Source organism: Phalaenopsis equestris, unplaced genomic scaffold (genome assembly GCF_001263595.1).
Source record: "Phalaenopsis equestris unplaced genomic scaffold, ASM126359v1 Scaffold000002, whole genome shotgun sequence".
Taxonomy (NCBI): domain Eukaryota; kingdom Viridiplantae; phylum Streptophyta; class Magnoliopsida; order Asparagales; family Orchidaceae; genus Phalaenopsis; species Phalaenopsis equestris.
Window position 1 is genome coordinate 31,487,961 of NW_018164444.1, and position 18,831 is coordinate 31,506,791.

At 35.3% G+C, this 18,831-nt stretch overlaps 1 protein-coding gene across 3 annotated transcripts in view; it reads right to left on the reverse strand.

Moving 5' to 3' along the window:
- The window catches only part of LOC110031796 (pentatricopeptide repeat-containing protein At5g11310, mitochondrial), a 36,881-nt gene extending 23,130 nt beyond the window's left edge, over positions 1-13,751 (reverse strand). For all 3 annotated transcript variants that reach the window (XM_020735204.1, XM_020735213.1, XM_020735198.1), the window contains exon 1: positions 11,924-13,751. In XM_020735204.1, coding sequence (XP_020590863.1) covers positions 12,024-13,700 — 1,677 coding nt within the window. In that variant the 5' untranslated portion in view covers positions 13,701-13,751 and the 3' untranslated portion in view covers positions 11,924-12,023. The remainder of the gene's footprint in view (positions 1-11,923) is intronic.
- Between the last annotated feature and the right edge of the window lie 5,080 nt (positions 13,752-18,831).

Genomic DNA, 18,831 nt, shown 5'->3' on the forward strand with positions numbered 1-18,831 from the left:
CATGGTCACACAAATCGCCTGGAAGATATGAGGGTTTACGTCGTATCGGACGACAACCTCGGAACCTAGAACGAGTTAGGGCTTAAATTGCACAGTCTGACTGTGCAAAGGCCTAACAGACAAATTGAGGATTTATGTTGCTCTAGGCAAACAACCTCGAAATTCTATGGTTTGTTGTTTAATTTCTAGGAAAAGGAATGATTTTGTTGGGGAAGACATGTTCTGCTGTTGAAGATGGCTGCGCCGAGCTCCAAGCTCCTCGACGTGACGAGTTTAAGTTTTCTAGGGTGTCCAGTTACGATGTCAAATCAAACGGTCATATGGTTATAGTCCTCTAAACCATCATATATAAAAGAAGGCATGCTTAAAGCTATATAATATAAAATGTGCAATACATGACAAACACTAGGATGCATGTGGAACAGTAGTAAGTAACAGTAACAGGTAAAAACAGGAGCAGTATAACATGCTATACAGGAAGAACAGTATCAAGTAGAAACATAAATAATATAACATGTTATACAGTACAGTAGCAGGTAGAAACATAAATGATATAACATACTGTATAAGAAGAGCAGTAGCATGTTGAAACAGGAAAATTAATTGCTGTAAAATGTAAAACAAACCTGTACGCCCGTGAGATCCGCTGTTCCTTAAGTATAGCAAACCTAAATGCATACCGAAGTCCGGAAGAAAACGTCATCCAAGAAATCTAAAGAAGTGTAACAACGACTCATGACAGAAAACTCGAGAAAATCAACGAAAAAGACTCAAGTAAAAGAAAATCCTAAAAAATCCTGGAGAAATCCCGAAAGAAAGAAAAAGTAACACAAGTGTCATGTCCCAAAGCTTTGATAAAACAAAGAAAAAAAAATTCATAAGAGGGGAACCACAAGCACTCATATGGGACTAGACAACCGTATATTTATTCTCGAGGGTCCACGAAGGCTACTCGGTTACCCGAATGTATAGAACCCCGCCATTCGTCTAAAAGTGTGTCTTGAACCTCACTTAGAGGGCTATTTCTCAGCCTAAACAAGTATTCGTCAGGTGGACAACCAGTTTTAAAGTATGTTTTATGTTTTTTAACATGCATACAAATTTTAAACATGCAAAGAAAAGTTATCAATTTTTGTTTCTTAGAAAAGTATGTTTTCTTAAAAAGGGTTTATCAAAACTTATAATTTTTTTTTTAAGAAATTTTCATGGTCCACGAGTCGATACATTGTCGGGCGTGGGACTGTCAATCATTTGAGGAGGTTCGAGCCAACTCCCGCTAGACTTATGTCGGCAAATGTCTGGATCTTGATGTTATAGGATAGGGCATCTTTCTGCTCTATCTTCGGTGTGTCTTTATCATCAACACCGTAAACCCCGAAACGACTACTTGCGACCTTGTTTGATGGTTTCACGATAGCAAAAGGCTATATGTGGACACTTATGCATCGGACATAAGCATCAAAAAGAACGAACCAAGAACAAAAATGGGGTGAGAGAGAGGAGACACTGATCCATCTAAAACACCGAAAAGTAGAATAGATCAGTTCTCAAAACTCCTATCGAAAAGACCTGAAAAAGTAGGGCCCAACGTTTTTCCTAACAAACATAAAGGGGCACTTTGCGCTGATTTTTTCAAACCCCAAAGACATAGGATTAATCAAGTCAACCAAATGTTTTTTTTCCAAAATGAGGTTTAAAATCTCCCAAACTTCAAAAGAAAGTGACCTTGGGGAAACCACCACTAATATTTTCAAACACATGCCGAAATCAAAATTCTCCCACTTTCAAATTAATAGATAGCCTTATACGTCGAATAAGCATGAAATCTTTCCACATAACCAAATAACTGCTCACGGTCGAGGTCAATAGAATAGCGGAAACAGCAGTTAGGGCTCTTGGCCAAAGCAACCCACAAGGGAGGTAATCACTAAGGCTCACGGCCGAAGGTAGCAAGGGACTGCTGCTAAGGCCCATGGCAAAGGCAACTCAAGGAACAACAAGTGAGGCTCGCGGCTAAGGCAAACCCAAGACCAAAAGAAGCTCGCGGCTAAGGCAAACCCAAGGAACAAGTGAGGCTCACGGCTAAGGCAAACCCAAAAGAACCACCAGTAGCTGTTATGTTTCCCTGACAAACATAAGAGGATAACTAAAGTGATTATAATTTTTAGGATGGCAAACTTGATTCATCAATAACATTCAAGCCAATCAAGCCTAGCATAAAGGACCAAATCGCACCAAACGACTTCCAATAGGCCTCACGGGTAAGGACCAAAAGGGGAGGCCGAAATTCTTTATATAAACGAAAGCAAAGAAACGTCACCCGAAAAAATCGAGAAAAATCGTCAAAAGACTCGAGACAAAAAAAGTGTGAGGAAATCGACGAATCGGTGAAAAATCATAGAAAGCACGGGAAAATCCCAAAAAAAAAAGACCACGAGTGCTTTAAATTCTGAATGTATCGACGCCCACATTTGGTGATATAGAGCTGTTTTAGGGATAAATGGGCAAAGTCTGCACACATACAAACTAAACTCTGTACACATACCTGCTAACCCAAGTGATACATATATAAATACAGGTGAATGACATGGTATATAAGCAAAACATTGAAGAGAGAATCAACTCCCCCTCTATACAAAGTCCTTCATGTTCCAAAACAACAATAACATTGAGCAACTGACCAAGAAAAATCAAAAGAGGGTTTTCATGTGTAATCATCCATTCCCACATATTTTTAAAAAAATCTAGCATTCAAACTCCAGTGAAAGAAAACTAAGTAAAATTTACACACAGACCATGCAATTCTTAAGTATTTACATATGTAGCACTTACATATATACCACCCAAATTTTTGATAGTCCAAAAGAAATAACACAATTGCACGCATAAACAAGATATCACATATGTGAGAATTGAAATTTGGGTGTTAGATATGTAAATATGCAGGAATTAGGGTGGTATGTATGTGAATTTCTTTGAAACAAATTGTTATACAACTTCTGTATGAGATTTAGAAAAGTCTAAATAAAACTTTGCTCACATAGCTTTTCCCATATTCCAAACTCCTCTTTTCTCGCTGCGTGGCCACCCAACAACTTAAAACCCAGAATTCATCATATACGAACTTCAGGGGAGAAAAATAAAGAAATCGCATTTATGTTCTTTCTTCTCTCAAAATTTCAGCCCGCATTAAATAACATTTAATCAAAGTTTCAATTTTTGTGCAATTTTATTCATGCGCGGTGCCCAAGTAAAATGGGTGTCCCCCCTAGGTAATTTCGACATTCCGGACACACCGACGCAGTCCATTTTGTCATCCGGGGTCGCTCGGATGACGTCGTCGACAATAGGGTAAAAAAGACGTCAAAATTCAAATTTCACAAAATTTTGACCCGCGATCGATCGCCTTAAAAGTTTATTCAAGCCTTCGACAGGTAACGGTGCAAGTGATGCGAATCGTGGTGATCGGACGGGTCGATTCTCCGAATTGCGAAGTTTGTGCGTGCGGGAGTGCGAATTGTGCAGAAGGCCACCCTAAGGCTCAAAATGTCCTATAAGAATTCTTTTGGGTTTCCTCATGTTGGTTTCACCCTTCTAAGTGCTAGAATCGATTCCACACACGCGAAACTCCAAAATGGTACAGGAGTAGGTTTAATTTCTAGAACGAGGCGGGTCCCATTTCTAAGGTTCTAAGATAGTCGAAAGGAGATCCCTAAGACTAGATCCTAAACCCTAAGAGGAAGATTAGACCTCACAAAAAATGAGGTCAACAGTTACTCTTTCTGAGTGGACGATTTCTTTTGTCACTATAGTAATGTGGTGAAATGTCACCAATTCATTACAATCTTCAAGGACTAACATAAAGCAACACACGAGGAAGGGACCGCGGGCCGATCTCTCGCGAGGAAGAAGAGGGATCGGCGAGGAGAAGCGGATGAGTTTGGTTCGGCCTTCTAGGGATCCGCCTGGATGGCGAGCGAACGAGAGGGAGAGGCGAGCAATGGCTTCACGCGAACGTGAGGGAGGCGGGATCGGGTGCGATGGATTTGGGGATTTAGGAATTTAGGGGGAAAAAAATGATTATATATATATATATAAATTGACATTTCGAACACGCCGGTGCAGTCTGTTTTGTCATCCGGGGTCGCTCGGACGACGTTGTCGACAATGGGGTCAAAATGTGTCAAAATTTAAATTTCATAAAATTTCGACCCGCGATCGATCGTCTCAAAAAGTTTATTCGAGTATTCGACAGGTAACGGCGCAAGCGATGCGAATCGTGGTAGTCGGAAGTGTCGACTCTCTGAATTACGAAATTTTGTGTGCGGGAGTGCGAATTGTGCAAAAGGCCACTCTAAGGCTCAAAAGGTCCTATAGGAATCTCTTTTGGGTTTCCTCATGTTGGTTTCATCATTCTAAGTGCTAGAAGTTGATACAACACACGCGAAACCACAAAAGAGTACAGAAGTGGGTTGAATTTCTAAAACGAGGCGGGTCCCATTTCTAAGATTCTAAAATAGTCAAAGGGAGATCCATACGGCTAGATCCTAAACCCTAAGAGGAAGACTAGACCTTACCAAAAATGAGGTCAACAATGATCCACATTGCCAATTTTTTACTATGAAGTTAATTACATTAGAAATCAATTGAAACTCTTAAATGATATTATTAGATTTGAGAATAGAGCGGGATACTTTCATTGATAGGAAAACACGGTATAAATACATATTACAAGATCAAAATAAAAGACAAAAATTCAGAAATAGATCAACTATGAAATACATAAATATGGAAATAGAAAAATAACACAAATAAAAGCTCATAATAAATGCAACAATAATTAGCCTAATAATTAAGCTTATAATTCTAATACTCTCCCTCAAGTTAAAACATAAATGTTCGTCATGTTCAACTTGGATTTGAACCGCCCCATTATAGTTTGAACTCACTTCTTCCCTTTAAAACCACAAAAAACTTGCTTGGTGATCATAACACTTCATTATCTAAGTGTTTGAGAGTACATTGGAAGAGGAAAAGAAGAGTGCAAAAATCAACTCTTATTGAGACTATGGCAACAAGAACTATAGAAAGCAACAACAGCGAGATGTCTGATAGAAAAAAATTCATCAACAAAGACGACTTACTACAATGGATTTCTTGCAGTTAGCATTGAAAGTATTGCTGAAAAGATCAAAAGATTGAAGAGAAAATGACAAGTATTCATATCAAAATTAGCCACATCTCCTATCAATTTGACCATCTGGACTGACAAATGAAGCTTAAATTTGATCATGCTGCAAATATATAGGAGGCTCAAATAAGAATGTATCAAAAGAACAATTGGATCGAAGAAAAGTGTGGTGAAAAATTTTCACACTTTCCATTTTATAACTTGTTTGTGCATCATCAGCCGATGAATGTGAATGTAGAGGAAAATAGTGTTAATAATTATGAGTAGTGGATGTTGTGTTGAAAATCTGATATTTGGTGAGTTTAATTTAGTATCAAACTTTGATCTGTGTTTGTTTGTTAGTGAGTGTGTTTGTTTTTCTATATCTGCTTATCTGATTATGTAGGATTGATGTTTGTTGGTTTGTATCGAACTGATGTTTATGTTAGTGTGTTTACGTTAAGTTTGTGAGTTTGATATGCGGTGTTAGTGTGCTTGAATTGCTGGATTGATTCGTACTTAGAAATCGAGTACTTGTGCAAATGAAAGTTGGAAGAAGTTCGATTGGGTACTTGTGCAAATGAAAGTTGGAAGAAGTTCGATAGATAATAAACTAATCAAAATGTTGTTGAATCGAAGAGATTAGGATACAAGAACTTTTGGTGTGAGGTGCTAATATGTAAAAATTTAGAAAAACTGAAAATTAAAAATGCCAAGCACTGGCGCCTAGGCGCCAAAACCCGGTGCCTAAGCGCCAGTTACTCGAAAGCAGGGCGCCTAGATGCCAAATCTATCGCTTAGGTGTCGAACTGGCTGCACAACTGGTTTAAGCCAATAAATCGTTAATTGACTGGTTAAACACCATTTTTTCCTTCAAACTCCTTACTTCGAACGCACACCAGCACTTCCCTAGGGCTTCTCCTATCTTGCTATTCTTGGGGATTTAAGGCCTAAAAACTTTGGATTTCTTCTTCTCTGAGTAAAATTTATACTTTCTCCGTGTGATTTTCATCTTTAGCCATGGATTTCATGCATATTTGGAAATTTCGAAACTTTTGGAAAACCTTGGAATGAGGGGATGAAAATCCATGGAAAAGATTTATTTTACCATATATTTGCTTGTAAAAGCCTTTAGAACTTCTATTTAAACTTTATATGGATTTTTATTAGATTTGATATGGCTCCTAAAGCTAAGGGAGGAAAGGAGAAGGAAGTATTTGATCATAAGTGGTTTGTTAGGCTTAAAGCTCGGGATCGATACAACGATCTGCATGTGTCGAAAAGTTGATTGCAGAAAGAAGCTTCACTAGGCTTGGATGTTCTGTGGAGAACTTGATTGTAGCACGAAACTGGGAGAGCTTCTGCTACTTTACTACTGTAGTAGTCATCTCAGTCGTTCGCGAATTCTATGCAAATCTCCAGGAGGAATCAGACAATTTGGTATTCGTTAGGGAGAGAAGAGTAGATATCAATCCTGTTCGGATCAATGTTTTATATCAGTCGTTTGACGTGCCTGATTATTATTACTCATCCTTTGAGCCTGCTGAGAAGCAGCTGGATGAGATTATTGCATTTCTGACTAATAAGCGTGGAGCTTGGAAAATTAAGAATGACCACAAGGTAAATTTTTCTTCTTCCATGCTTAATGCCCCATCTACGGCCTAACACTTTCATGTTTGCTCGACTTCTTCCTACAAACCATTTGAGTGAAGTGACCAGGGAGAGAGCCACTTCAAAGTTTCGCATTCAGAAGATGAAACATATAGATATTGGCTCTCTCATTTACAAGAATATTATTAGTTCTACGACGGGAGGTTCTACTGCAGTTTTGAGTTACCCTTATCTCATCTTTACTAAATGTAAACAATCTGAAGTTGATTTTGAAGCTTGGGAGGAGATATTACAACCACTAAAGCCTATTGGGTAAGGCTAATGTGAATTTATATGAAAAGCATGCTACACTTGGATCTATAGGCCAATCTTCATATATTCCTTCTACCTCTACTTCTAGACCTTCTACCTCTAGTGTTGTTGCTCCACCTCCTGCTATTTGGGAAGAAATTTGTGATCTCTATGAAGAGCATCAGGATGATATTTCTTTTGTGCAGAGTCAACTGCAAGAGAATGAAGATCATTGGGAACATTTAGAACAATATCTGAAAAGGAAAAGTGATTATGAGGCTCGTTTCAATACTTCTCTGGTAAGCTTTCTAAGAAGAGATTAGAGTGTCGAGTTTCTTTCGTATCCTTATAACCCTATGTTTGAACGCCGAAAGGCTATGGATGAAGAATATAATGATGAAGAAGATGATGAGGATGATGATAATGAGAATGAGTAGTTATTCTGAGTTTGGATGTGTTTACTTTCCCTAGTTGTTGCTGAATTTTAGTTTTTTATTGTGTTGAACATTGCATTTTTATGCTTATTGTTGATATGAATTCTGGTTTTTTAGTTGTTACCGCACTACTGTTTACTTTTCGCTCTAGATCATATATAGTATTGTCTGTGTTAGAGTAGTTCTTTTACTTTGAAATTTTCATGCTATAAATGTTGATTTGAGATTTACTACTACTAAGCACCTATTTTTACTTCTTGTACATGTACAATTTTCATGTTTAGAACCCTGTGATAGATAATAATTTTGTTAAATTTTTATCTCTTCATATTTATTTTGTACTAAAATGTATAAAATTATTTAAAAATTTAAGTTTAGGGAAAGGATAAAAACTTTTAAAAACTAAGTTTTATTTGTCCTCAATACGCCATAGTTAAAAATTATTTTGAAATAACCTATGTTATGTGGTGTTATCTTTAAAGAACTATATTTTTTAATCCTATGAATGTTATAGTAGACTCAAATAAAAATTTTTGGTAATAAGGGATACTTCTAGAGTTAAAAATATTTGGTATAAAAGAATAGAGATACTTTTACTATTTATAGTGGGAAAAAATTTATATTTTTGAAATACTACGAATCTTGGATTTAAACTTCAAAATGAATTGAGACTCTATGAAAAATTATGTTTATACTAATACACATTATGTGAAAAATTTTAAATTTTAGGAGGAGGATAGTGAAGTTTAAAATCATTAAATAGTAATCCTCCCATAAAAAAATAATAAAGATTAAAACAATCTTGAAAGAAAAGAAAATGAAAAGAAAATAAAAAGAAAATGAAAAAGTAAAAAATATGTGAGAAAAAACTTGAGGAGATGTCTAACTAAGAATTAGCTTCATTTGAAACATCTGCAAGGAAGAAACTTAATTACAATTTTGAGCTTATTATCAATTCTAAATGTATAAGTCAAATCTTTTCTAATGAAGTTCTGATATAATTGTTTTTTAACTCTTTTAGGATTCCTAAGTGTGACAAATTAAATTATTTTTGAAATAAATAGAAAATCAAAATTTCTAACATGATTACTAGATACTCTTATACCCTAATTCTAACCTGAGTTATTGAAAATCTGTATGAAAATTTCGTTATCACATTTACGGGGCAAAACTTTAGGAATCTTTAATGAAATTCACTGCCATAAGTTAAAGCATTCATTATATAAATTGAAGACTTATTTAAGAACAAATAACGTTTAAGTTTGGATGAATTGACATACCTAAAAATGTGCTAGTTTTTTTTATACATGTTATGCTCATTTTTAATGATAATGTATTTTAATGGAAGGTATTTTGCTTGTTTTTTTTCTACAGATACAAGAGATGAAGTTTTGGAGAAGAAGAGCGAAAACGAAGTAAAATGGGGTCAAATGGCGCAAAGGATCACAAAGTTAATTAGCCTAGACACCACCTTCTGGCGCCTAGGCGCCACCTTCTAGCGCTAGACCCTGTACGTGAAACAGAGAGCCCGACGCCAGGATCTGGTACCTAGGCGCCAGGCAGTTATATTGGGCTTCTAGAAAGTTGGTGCCTAGACACCACAGTTGGGCGCCTAGAAGCCCCAGTTGAACGCCTAGGCTCTAGAATTAGTTTTTGCCAATATGCAATGTATTTGAACGAATTTTGAAAGGGCATCTGAAGTGACTTTTAGGGATTTCGAGAATTGTCATAAATGGAGTCAAGAGAGGCCAACAAAAAGTCTTTGGAGTCTTTGAGTTTTGGGGATGTGTGTGGGGCGGGGTTGTGAAGACCTGTTGTGAGGGGTTGTTGTCGCGTAAGGAGTGTGTGTCCAAGAGTGTCTCATGTGTTGAGTCTATTATTGTGAGTGTGTAAGAAGAACTTGGAGAATACTTTAAAAGAACTTCAAGATTTGTTTGGGAAGGAGTCTAAGATAAGTACTTTGTATTTTTTTTTTTTTAGTTCTGCTTTATTATGCAAACTTGAATTTGAATATAAATTATGTTTTATTGTGTTAACTTCATGAAGTCTGAGTTGTTCTCTTTATATTTCTCCTTGCAATAAAAAATAATGATATGTAGAATTAAAATTGTTTGAGATTTCTCTTATTTCATACTTGTGATGATTCATTAATTTGTACTTAATTTACATATTCAATCTGGTCAATTGATATGTTAAAACTTGTTGTAAAATCATAATGACCCGGGAGGGTTATGTATTCCTCAACTAGTAAGAATCACATTAATCTAGTAGATGATAAGATAGTCTATAAGTTAGTGCAAATAGATAAGGAGATAAGTTTTGATGTATGTAAATTGGTGATTCTATGGTACAAACTAGAATCTTAACCAATTTGATCTAAAGTTTGAAAATTAAGGCTACATTAAATAGAGGGAACAGTGGGTAATCTAGAAATGACAGATTTACATATTCAATCTGGTCAATTGATATGTTAAAACTTGTTGTAAAATCATAATGACCCGGGAGGGTTATGTATTCCTCAACTAGTAAGAATCACATTAATCTAGTAGATGATAAGATATGTATTCCTCAACTAGTGAGAATCACATTAATCTAGTAGATGATAAGGACAAATAAATAGGGAGATAAGTTTTGATGAGTGTAGAATTGATGTTTCTAGGGTGGTATACTAGATTCTTTTATCAATTTGGTTTAGATTTTTGATCGTAAGGGTCTCTTGTAGGTCCTATAGAGAGGGCACAGTGGGTAGTCTGGAAGTGAGAGGCCAAAATCTACTCAGCACTACTATACAAGCTGATGAGAAACTCTATGTTAACTAATGTTCTTTGCAAGCACTGAAAGAGGGTAAAGAATATGTATGCTCATATTTATCACAATACCACATTTAAACTTTAAACATTTAATTCCTTCACTAATTATAATCTCATTACAAGGGATAAGACTTTCATATAATTTGAACACTTCTACGTAAAGTTAGTTTAGAAACACTTAATATTTTCTTTAAGTTTTGAAACTGAATTAGTAGGAATTAGTTTCTTCTTTTTACGCATAAACTTGCGACTTCATAGATAATTGCCTTGAGTTTAAGTAAAGTTCTACGAAGTCATAAAAACAATTTTCACCTTCCCTGTGGGATCGGTACTGGGGGTTTAAAAGAAAATTCTATAATTACTTGAACGATACATGCACATGTATTTCAATCCTAGAGAAACTTTGAAATCAATAATTAGAAATTTTAATACTTACGTCACTAGGAGAAACCGCTATAAAAACATAAAATTATATTATCAACACGGAAAAGGGGTCAAGTTTTTGGCACCTTTGTCAATGACTGATATTAAAGAAGATATACACAAAGTAAGTAAATCAAATCGCGGTACCAGATCCTAATAAGTCTTTAGCGACCTTCATCACATGCTACAACAGAAGATGTTGGAAAGTCAAAAATCTCAAGCAAATTGTCACTTATGTGGTTTTGGCTCAAAGCCACCGAGAAAGTCAATTCAAATATGCTCTCATTCTTCAGTTGCAAAAAACCCTAGGCTAGTTGTTGGAGCTAATGAATACCCACGGTGTCACAGAGAATAATCATGGCGTCAGTGCTTCCACAACCATGTGAACTGAAAGGCAACAGACCAAGAAAAGGTTATCTCATACTTTGAGGAGAGAGGAAGCCCAACCTGATGGACGGAACCATTGAGATGCTTCCTTGGTTAACTGGGAGCTCATCCTTTTGAGAGACATGATCATCACAAGGAGGCTCGATGTGATCAATCCTGACGGAAGATATTGCCACCTGGAACTCACTCCTATCACCGTGAGTCTTTATAATTAAACTAGTTGAGGCCATTTAAAACAAAGAATACTTCAAGAAACCGTTGCTGATGAGGGTGGTTGATCGATGTTAAACCGAAGGACATGCTATTATTTGCATAGAATCTACTTAAACTGGTCTATGGCTAGAGTGATCAAGTTAGGGTCAAGTATGCTACAGTCAATTAATTGGCCATCGCAATAAAGCTAATTTTGGCCTGAACGACTTATAGATGCTTCAAAATGAACTTCTTAGAATCCATTAGACATAAAGGAAGAAATTGACCATTATTATCATAGTCTTGGATCTACTAGGATCTTAATGTGATAAGGTCTGCCCTAGAATGCACTGCAGCAAACTTGGCAAATGATGACGATTTGAATGATGACAATCTTTAAGTCAAGTGTCAACACTGCCAACAAGGCATATGATCCATGCTCTCAAAATGAATTATTGTGCAAAAACATATTGTTCTAGTTACCCACAAACCAGAATAACCATCAATCATTTTACAACAGCAATAGTTCCAGCTTAAAAAATCACATAAATTGATTGTATAAGAAAATTAGAAGATTAAATGAAACTCCATGTGGCAAAGCATACCATTGCAGCATCGTTTGCTTGCAGTAAAAGGATGCATAAAGTCTGTTGTGAGCGGAAGTGCCAACAGTTATAATCTTCAAAGCTACTGAAGAGTGAAGAACTAAATTTTTACTGCATATACTCTCCTTCTAATATTTGTCGTCAATTCATTGGCTTTCTCAACCATGCTTTCCTCAAAGGTCTTCAATTTGGTCATTTGATCCTTATCTTTTATTCCCTTAAGAGCCTCTGACATTGCCTGAGCCTTCTTAAGTATAGACTCCCGCCTTTCTACCTCCTCACCTCCATCTTTGTCCCTATAAGTTGCAGGTAATTTCATAGAGTGTGGGACTGATGACATCAATGCTGATAATCTCTCCTCCATTTTTACCAAACCCAATCTTTTCAACTCCTTGCATAACTTCTGATAAGTGATGTACTGTGGTACAATTCCCCTACTAAACATTTCCTCAAATTCATTACAGGCCTCATCATACCTTTTTAACCGACATAGCAAATGCACAAGCATGGTGCTCATTGCCAGGTCCACCTCAAACCCTTTCCTATGCATCTCCTTGATCAGCTGCACTGCAAGATCCAACCCTTCCACCTCGCAATGCATTTTGATAAGTAGTTGATATGTGAGCCGGTCCAGAGCATACCCAGATTCAACCAACTTGTTATAAAGATTCATACCCTCTTCAATCTTGCGAAATTTTGCAAAATATCTAAAAAAATAATTATATGTAGTCGTTGTCGGCAGAATGCCTCTGCCAATCATCGTCTTTAGAACATTGCTAGCTCCTTTAAGATCAGAATTCTTGCAGAACCCTTTTATCAAGGAGTTATAAGTGGAGATACTGGGCGAAAGGCCAAGGAGAGGGAACCTTTCAACAAATCCGAGAGCCTCCTTAAATCTCCCAGACTCTGACAAGGAATCTACAATAGGGTTGCAGGTAAGGAGATTAGGATCGATGCCTGAGCCCCGCATCTCTTCCAGAAGCTCCATAGCTTGATCTGGTCGCCGCAGGCGGCATAAACCCTCGATAACAGTGCCGTAGGTGACAACAGTAGGCGATATCCCATCACGGAGCATCTCTGACCATAAACTCTCAGCCTTCTTTAGCTTCCGTTGGCGGAACCAGCCATGGAGGAGGATATTGTAGCAGCGGACGGAGGGAATCAAATTGGGGTCTTCTGATTTCAATTGGATAAGGAAGTCTGCAGCAGCTTTTGGATGACCCTCCTTGCAGAGAGCATCGAGGAGGAGCTCAAGGGTGTCGTGGTCATCCTCGATGGTGGTGGTGAAAAAGTGTGGGCAGCGACGGAGGAAGAGGAAGGTGCGAATGGCAGCGGAGGGCTTTTGGGTGCGAGAATAACGGCGGAAGAGGGAGGAGAAGGTTGAGAGAGAGGAGGGAGGATGAGAGAGGAGGAGAGACCAAGCGAGGTCGAAGGAGTGAGAACGAATGAGTAGGTCGATGATAGAGGAGAGGTTGGTGGTGGGAGGAACCAGGCCGGACCGTATGAGGGTGGCTTTGATGTCGGATAGTGGAGTTGAACGTATTAGAGAGGAGATGGAGACGGCAGTTTCAAGGACCTCGGAGAGTTTTTCTCCTGCTAACGGTGCAGAGGGCGGCGGATCAACGGAGAGTTGGGGTGGTGATTTTGGCAGAGGTTGCGGCAGGGGCCAACGCATGAGGGGGTTTCCGGGGGCGGAGAGCCATGAGATCGCAGAGTCGCCAGCAGTTGCGGTGGCGGCAGTTCTCCTGAGGGATCGGAATGTCGATAACACGGGCATTGATAACCGTCTAGGAAGTAGGAAGTGAACCTCAGAAGCATGGAAGGAAAGTTTGCCATTTAAAACATTTGTCCACAATTATTCCGCTAAAGTTCCAAGCTATTTTGGACAACAGAATACTCATAATTTGTTAAAAAAATTCAAAGTGACACCATAATGGGCATAATATAGCATATTATAAAATTGATACAACATAGTGTAATCACAATAATTATCATACAAAAGAATATAAAATCAATACGATAAACTACAATTATAATAACTGTAGCACAATAGATTATTACTTTATACACGGTTCGAGCAAACTTCAAAAAAAAAAATTGAATAAAAATTAAATATAGCTTGAACATTAAAAATTCGTTTGAAAAGGTCTTAAAAAAGGTTCATATATGATTTGAACTTAGTTTGAATCTTATTCAAATAAATTTAAAACAAACAATATTGTTTAAAGAGGATTTAGATTCTAGGGATTAGTGTGTGAAAAAAGTTTAGGACTCTTATTTTGAGTCGTAGTCTTTGTATTTCTTAAACCTCAAGTTCTCCTTTTATTATGACCTGCAATAATTTTTTGATAAATACATTTAAATTTAAAAAATAAAAAGTATAATATTATTAGCCTTGAATAAAAAATAGTTGGGAAAAAATGACTCTCATTGTCAGTCGTTATTGCAAGCCAGTTACATTAACTATAAAATTGAGAGAGATAAAAAAGTTGTTGGAAGATAGACTTTTGTGTAGCTTTCTTACTTGAAAAATGGTTGAAGTCTTGAATCAAGGGTTACTCAAATTTTCATATACTATGTGTATTTTTTGTTCAAAATAAACTTTCAAGCATGTTTTTCTAAATAATGGACAATAGGGGTATATGCTCAACAAGTATATGAGAAATATGAAGTCAAATTATCACTTTTTATTATTACACGAGTGTGTGTATTTGTTTTTTTTTGTGTACCACTTCATTTTATAACATATTTAATAATTTATGATATTTCTTTTACTTACAAAACAAGTTAATTTCTAAAGCACATAAGAAAATACTACTAACCTTATAAATGAAATTAATATTGCTATGCTTATATTTTGATTTGATTTAGATGTAAATAAAAAAGAATTATACATTATATATATAAATGAAATGGAATTTTTAGTATGTACTTAAATCAATTAATTCTTAAATAAGATTGGCGCGTCACTCTATTTTATTAAATTTTACCTTGAGAATCAAAAATATCTTTAGTGTGAGGATTTATTGTTCAATTTCAAAAAACTATCATAAATTTAAAAGGAATGACATAAAACATACAAGTGATGCATAATTTATTAAGTGAAATTAAAAGAAATAATGTCTAATCCAATCAAAATAATTTCAACTAACTATAATTTTGAATTATAAAGTGATGGATATAAGATGGGAGAGAAGTAAATTACGATATGGTGGGATAAACTTGAATGATAGAAACAAAAATAATAAAATAACATCATCAAATAACTAAATTTTGATAAAATCAGTAAAAGAATAAGAACGAATAAAGGTATTAAACTAATTATAAAGAATATAAACTCTTAAGTCAATTTCAATTCAATATAACATTTACAATATTCATTGAATGTATATATGTATTTTTTTATACTATTCATTACAATAATGGTTTCTATTAAATTTAAATTTATTTATAGACAACACGTGAACCTTACTTTAAGAAAAATTATGAATAAGAGGATAAAGGAAAGGTAAGATAAAGAGCATATGATGAGAAAAGCTTGATGACTTCTCACTATCAAATAATAAATAACTTTAGATAATAATATGTATCTTGGGCTTGCCTTCTAGCACCTTAGGTATAAATAAGTAGACATATATATCATATGAAAGGTTTTCTTTAAGAAAATTGGAAAAATTGTAAGAAACAATCGAATAAAGGATTGACATAAGATGTATTAGGCCATCTTTGGCACTTGCATATAAGCCACTCCCAACTTCATCTTTGATGGATGGGTCACATTGAGTTGTTATATAAAAGGCTCTAAATAAGTCTACCTAGTTATCTTATTAAGTAGAGTAAATATGGAGTGAGTTGAGTGAAAAATATATTTAAAATATGCATAAAATTATGTTATTTTGTATGTTTGTTAAACTAGTTAAGTTCTTTTTACAAGAAATCAAATTGGTGGAAGTTTAATGGATAAAAGTAAATTCTTAAGGATAGTGCCACAACACTAGCCATGCAAATCATAAAGTAGGATGGTGTTAGTTGAAACAAAATTTGAGAGTTTGGCACTATAATGTAGAATTGGAGAACCACATTGCTAGAAGATTAGTGCCTCAGCACTAGGTTAGCATCACCACAACTCTAGTTATGATACAGCTTTTGGAGTAAACTCAAGAGCTTGGCGATGCAACATGAATTTTTGATACAACAGTGCCAAAAGACTGACATCTTAGTGTTAGGATAGTAGTGCTAACGATGGCCAATTTTTTCGAGAAACTCAATAAATCGAGATCATTGTAACAAATTTTTGCATTATGGTGCTAGAATACTTATTTGAGCATCATGTGTTATTAGACTGGCTTGTTTATCTAGCTGAAGATTTGATCAAGCCACCTTTGGCTATTTGTCTATCTGATCACTTGTTCAATACAAAACTCGACAAGAACTATATTGACTTACTAGTCAGTTATGTGTATGAGAGCATCTATAATCGTTGAGATTACTTATAATTAATCTCGAAATTAGTTTTTATTTTCATCCTCCATTATGAATACAATCAGGTAGACATCACACTTTTTGTCCACTGCTGCGAATATGGTCAGGTATAGACTACGTTTGTTTTTTCATTGTGAATGTGGCAGACAAACATTAGTTTTTATTCTTAATCTGCCATTGAAAATAAAATCAGGCAGACATTGAGCTCTCTCCCACATCTGTTATTGTGAATGAGGCCAAGCAGGTATTAGATTTTTTATCTCTATCATTTTGAATGAGATTAAATAGAGAATAATTATTCCTAACGATGAGAATCATATTAACACTTTAGTCAATTTTTTTATGTGGGAGCATAATAGATTGTTGAGATTACAAGAGATAATATAGCTTTCATCTCTGTTGTAGTGAATATTGTCAAGTAGAGACTACTATTGTTCTGTCATCGTGAATATGATAAGACAAACATTAGTTATCATTCTTTTTCTACCATTATGAATACAATCAATTAGAAATTGAATGTTTCCTTTACTATTGTGAATATGGTCAAGAAGAGACTACTTTTGTTCTGTTGTTGTGAATATAGTCAGCAGACACTAGTTTTCATTCTGTGTCTGCCATTCCAAATATGGTTAGGAAGTCGTCAAACTTTTTCTCTACTATTATGAATATGATCAGTAAAAACTACATTGTTCTATCATTTTGATGGACATGTCTGACAGACTTCAAATTGTGTTCTTTATTTATTATTGTGAATAAAGTCAACCAGACGTTAAACTCCTCTTCTTTATAGTTTCAAATATGGTCATATAGAGACTATGTTTTACTCTTTCAATTTGAATTATGGTTCAAACAGACATTGGTTTTTTTTCTTCATTTAACATTGCAAATGAGGTCAAGCAAACATCAAACTTTTCTTAGACTATATTTGTTGATCAGGTTATGTTGGTGACCCAGTTCACTTTAGTTTGATTGAAAATCGGTCTACTTCCAGCAAATGCACCGCCTTAATGACACGTCAAAACAAACTATGAAATAAGTCGGTCGCAGAATGAAAGTGTATGTGTCAAGTAATAATGTGGTTAAAAAATACCACATATTGATATCACGAGAAAAGTGTTACTAATTTTCTTAGGCGGGGGACTCAAGTTTACTATGCCTCTAAACCTAGTTTAGCATGATCACAATAAGAGATGCTTTCTTAAAATCCTTTTAAAAATGAAAAGAAAAGATAACAAATTCAGAAAATATAGAAAAACAGGTATAGGAAAATCTTATGATTCTTCAAGGTTTGTGACTTAGGTGATGTGGTAGTTCATAATTTTCTTAGATTTTTCTTCACGTGACAGTTGTCAACAGGGATAGAAAATTGTCATTATGCCTATGTTTGGGTCAAATGAATGCTAGAATCCATGAAGTGGAAGCTTTCTCAATCTCTATGACATCACACAAATTTGTTATGAACTTCTTTCTAGGTAATAAAACTCAAATAAAATATGTATATTATTATATAGATTTTATGGTTAACCATTTCATTCCTCTGTTCACCTGATAAGAGTCACAGATCACAAAATATGTTAACTTCCTGATTAATAAGATTAGGAGTAAATGAAACTTTATGGGTAACTCAACAACGAAAAAGTCCCGATTTCTCAGGAAAATGATGAAAGAGATAATCCATGAAAACCACAAAAATCATATGCCATGAATCACAGGAGCATGAAAGAAAATTTAGATATGCATGTTGGAAAGAATGTAAGAAAAACATTCCATTAAACTTATCGTTGCAAGTAAAACTGAAAGTAAGAACTTACAATACCAAATGTTATCTCTTCCACAGCAGTTTACTCCTTTCTCATAAAGTAACCTCGTAGAAAATATAAGAAAATAAAAAAAAAATGTGGAAAGCACCCTTAGCACCTCAAACTTAAGGGAGGAGGAGAATCTTAAGGAAATGATATTTCTTGATTTTTTAACCATGTGCCTTTTATTACCTCAAATGTGGTCAATTTGACAAGGGTATTCAACACCTTTCTTAAGGAAAGACAAGTGTCTTATCATAGAATCACATGCCTTGATTGCCTTCATACTTAATTTATTTGATAAAGGGTAGTTAGCATTTTTTTCAAGGGAAGATAAGTGACTCATCATAGGACTATGGGCATTGACGAACTACAAACTTGAGTTGTCCAATGATAAAATCAACATCTTTTTAAAACTAAGATAGGTGCCTCATTGTAAGACTATTGCCCGTGATTTCCTACAAATTTGATATATTTGAGAAAATATGTCTTATCATAAAACTACATGCATTGATCAGCTCAAAACCTAGTCTTTCTAATAAAGGCAATTAAAACCTTTTTTAAGGGAAGGTGTGTGCCTCATCATAGTACTATAAGCTTTGATCACTTTCAAATATGATATATCTG